This window comes from Trypanosoma cruzi, genomic scaffold, assembly GCF_000209065.1.
Source record: "Trypanosoma cruzi strain CL Brener 1047053516719 genomic scaffold, whole genome shotgun sequence".
Classification (NCBI taxonomy): domain Eukaryota; phylum Euglenozoa; class Kinetoplastea; order Trypanosomatida; family Trypanosomatidae; genus Trypanosoma; species Trypanosoma cruzi.
In genome coordinates, this window is record NW_001849409.1 from 1 (window position 1) to 3,405 (window position 3,405).

The following is a 3,405-nucleotide window of genomic DNA, read 5'->3' on the forward strand; positions in this document are numbered from 1 at the left end:
CTCACTGCACACGCACAGACACACACATATGTATATATATATATCTACGTGTGACCATCAGCCGTGCGGCCCCAAGTATCTTGTTCCCTTCCTATCCCCGTTGCTAATCTATCTATAGTTGCGGGGGGCATGGCGTTGCCGCCAGTCCACCCGCCGCGACTGATGCCTCTAACATGTGGGTCCTCACGCGTAGCCGTACAGGATCTTGCCGCGCTTGCGCAGCGCGTTCACGACGTCCACGGCCGTGACGGTCTTCTTGCGGGAGTACTCCGTGTACGCCGTGGCGTCGCGCACGACGCCCTCCACGAACGACTTGATCACGCCACGCACCTCGTCGTAGATGACGCCGGAGATGCGCTTCACGCCGCCACGGCGCGCCAGGCGGCGGATGGACCCGCGGGTGATTCCACGGACGTTCTCGCGCAGGATCTTCTTCTGGCGCTTCTGCGTCCCCTTCGCCTCGCCGCTCTTCTTGCCCTTCGCCATCTTGCTGTGGTTGTTTAGCCGTGTGTTTGGTTGCTTGGTTGCTTGGTTCTGCGCGGTGTGTGAGGGCGAGGGGCAAAAAGAAAGGAAAAAAAGAAAAAAAGAGAGAGAAGGTGCAGCTGGACGCCCATGAGGACTGGTGATCACAGAGGGGAGCGTGCCTCACTGCAAACACGCACACACACACACACATATGTATATATATATACCTACGTGTGGCCATCAGCCGTGCGGCCCCAAGTATCTTGTTCCCTTCCTATCCCCGTTGCTAATCTATCTATAGTTGCGGGGGGCATGGCGTTGCCGCCAGTCCACCCGCCGCGACTGATGCCTCTAACATGTGGGTCCTCACGCGTAGCCGTACAGGATCTTGCCGCGCTTGCGCAGCGCGTTCACGACGTCCACGGCCGTGACGGTCTTCTTGCGGGAGTACTCCGTGTACGCCGTGGCGTCGCGCACGACGCCCTCCACGAACGACTTGATCACGCCACGCACCTCGTCGTAGATGACGCCGGAGATGCGCTTCACGCCGCCACGGCGCGCCAGGCGGCGGATGGACCCGCGGGTGATTCCACGGACGTTCTCGCGCAGGATCTTCTTCTGGCGCTTCTGCGTCCCCTTCGCCTCGCCGCTCTTCTTGCCCTTCGCCATCTTGCTGTGGTTGTTTAGCTGTGTGTTTGGTTGCTTGGTTGCTTGGTTCTGCGCGGTGTGTGAGGGCGAGGGGCAAAAAGAAAGGAAAAAAAGAAAAAAAGAGAGAGAAGGTGCAGCTGGACGCCCATGAGGACTGGTGATCACAGAGGGGAGCGTGCCTCACTGCACACGCACAGACACACACATATGTATATATATATATATCTACGTGTGGCCGTCAGCCGTGCGGCCCCAAGTATCTTGTTCCCTTCCTATCCCCGTTGCTAATCTATCTATAGTTGCGGGGGGCATGGCGTTGCCGCCAGTCCACCCGCCGCGACTGATGCCTCTAACATGTGGGTCCTCACGCGTAGCCGTACAGGATCTTGCCGCGCTTGCGCAGCGCGTTCACGACGTCCACGGCCGTGACGGTCTTCTTGCGGGAGTACTCCGTGTACGCCGTGGCGTCGCGCACGACGCCCTCCACGAACGACTTGATCACGCCACGCACCTCGTCGTAGATGACGCCGGAGATGCGCTTCACGCCGCCACGGCGCGCCAGGCGGCGGATGGACCCGCGGGTGATTCCACGGACGTTCTCGCGCAGGATCTTCTTCTGGCGCTTCTGCGTCCCCTTCGCCTCGCCGCTCTTCTTGCCCTTCGCCATCTTGCTGTGGTTGTTTAGCTGTGTGTTTGGTTGCTTGGTTGCTTGGTTCTGCGCGGTGTGTGAGGGCGAGGGGCAAAAAGAAAGGAAAAAAAGAAAAAAAGAGAGAGAAGGTGCAGCTGGACGCCCATGAGGACTGGTGATCACAGAGGGGAGCGTGCCTCACTGCACACGCACAGACACACACATATGTATATATATATATATCTACGTGTGGCCATCAGCCGTGCGGCCCCAAGTGTCTTGTTCCCTTCCTATCCCCGTTGCTAATCTATCTATAGTTGCGGGGGGCATGGCGTTGCCGCCAGTCCACCCGCCGCGACTGATGCCTCTAACATGTGGGTCCTCACGCGTAGCCGTACAGGATCTTGCCGCGCTTGCGCAGCGCGTTCACGACGTCCACGGCCGTGACGGTCTTCTTGCGGGAGTACTCCGTGTACGCCGTGGCGTCGCGCACGACGCCCTCCACGAACGACTTGATCACGCCACGCACCTCGTCGTAGATGACGCCGGAGATGCGCTTCACGCCGCCACGGCGCGCCAGGCGGCGGATGGACCCGCGGGTGATTCCACGGACGTTCTCGCGCAGGATCTTCTTCTGGCGCTTCTGCGTCCCCTTCGCCTCGCCGCTCTTCTTGCCCTTCGCCATCTTGCTGTGGTTGTTTAGCTGTGTGTTTGGTTGCTTGGTTGCTTGGTTCTGCGCGGTGTGTGAGGGCGAGGGGCAAAAAGAAAGGAAAAAAAAAAAAAAAGAGAGAAGGTGCAGCTGGACACCCATGAGGACTGGTGATCACAGAGGGGAGCGTGCCTCACTGCACACACACATATGTATATATTATATCTACGTGTGGCCGTCAGCCGTGCGGCCCCAAGTGTCTTGTTCCCTTCCTATCCCCGTTGCTAATCTATCTATAGTTGCGGGGGGCATGGCGTTGCCGCCAGTCCACCCGCCGCGACTGATGCCTCTAACATGTGGGTCCTCACGCGTAGCCGTACAGGATCTTGCCGCGCTTGCGCAGCGCGTTCACGACGTCCACGGCCGTGACGGTCTTCTTGCGGGAGTACTCCGTGTACGCCGTGGCGTCGCGCACGACGCCCTCCACGAACGACTTGATCACGCCACGCACCTCGTCGTAGATGACGCCGGAGATGCGCTTCACGCCGCCACGGCGCGCCAGGCGGCGGATGGACCCGCGGGTGATTCCACGGACGTTCTCGCGCAGGATCTTCTTCTGGCGCTTCTGCGTCCCCTTCGCCTCGCCGCTCTTCTTGCCCTTCGCCATCTTGCTGTGGTTGTTTAGCTGTGTGTTTGGTTGCTTGGTTGCTTGGTTCTGCGCGGTGTGTGAGGGCGAGGGGCAAAAAGAAAGGAAAAAAAGAAAAAAAGAGAGAGAAGGTGCAGCTGGACGCCCATGAGGACTGGTGATCACAGAGGGGAGCGTGCCTCACTGCAAACAGGCACACAGACACACACATATGTATATATTATATCTACGTGTGGCCATCAGCCGTGCGGCCCCAAGTATCTTGTTCCCTTCCTATCCCCGCTGCTAATCTATCTATAGTTGCGGGGGGCATGGCGTTGCCGCCAGTCCACCCGCCGCGACTGATGCCTCTAACATGTGGGTCCTCAC

The 3,405-nt window shown here is 59.2% G+C and overlaps 5 protein-coding genes across 5 annotated transcripts, besides 3 other annotated features; all 5 read right to left on the reverse strand.

The window, feature by feature from the left end:
- Positions 1-3,405: a sequence feature (areas not merged during assembly with more than two copies in the genome that could not be assigned to a particular haplotype).
- Tc00.1047053508203.20 (histone H4, putative) lies at positions 184-486 on the reverse strand (the record flags this gene model as incomplete). Its single annotated transcript, XM_797886.1, has 1 exon — positions 184-486. The coding sequence occupies one exon, from the start codon at positions 484-486 to the stop codon at positions 184-186; it is 303 nt and encodes a 100-aa protein (XP_802979.1).
- Positions 652-692: a microsatellite.
- Tc00.1047053508203.29 (histone H4, putative) lies at positions 832-1,134 on the reverse strand (the record flags this gene model as incomplete). The annotated part of the gene is made up of 1 exon (XM_797888.1): positions 832-1,134. One exon carries the CDS (start codon positions 1,132-1,134, stop codon positions 832-834), a length of 303 nt encoding a protein of 100 aa, XP_802981.1.
- On the reverse strand, positions 1,478-1,780 carry Tc00.1047053508203.38 (histone H4, putative; the record flags this gene model as incomplete). Its single annotated transcript, XM_797889.1, has 1 exon — positions 1,478-1,780. The coding sequence occupies one exon, from the start codon at positions 1,778-1,780 to the stop codon at positions 1,478-1,480; it is 303 nt and encodes a 100-aa protein (XP_802982.1).
- On the reverse strand, positions 2,124-2,426 carry Tc00.1047053508203.47 (histone H4, putative; the record flags this gene model as incomplete). The annotated part of the gene is made up of 1 exon (XM_797890.1): positions 2,124-2,426. One exon carries the CDS (start codon positions 2,424-2,426, stop codon positions 2,124-2,126), a length of 303 nt encoding a protein of 100 aa, XP_802983.1.
- Positions 2,501-2,533: a sequence feature (A-rich).
- On the reverse strand, positions 2,755-3,057 carry Tc00.1047053508203.56 (histone H4, putative; the record flags this gene model as incomplete). Its single annotated transcript, XM_797887.1, has 1 exon — positions 2,755-3,057. One exon carries the CDS (start codon positions 3,055-3,057, stop codon positions 2,755-2,757), a length of 303 nt encoding a protein of 100 aa, XP_802980.1.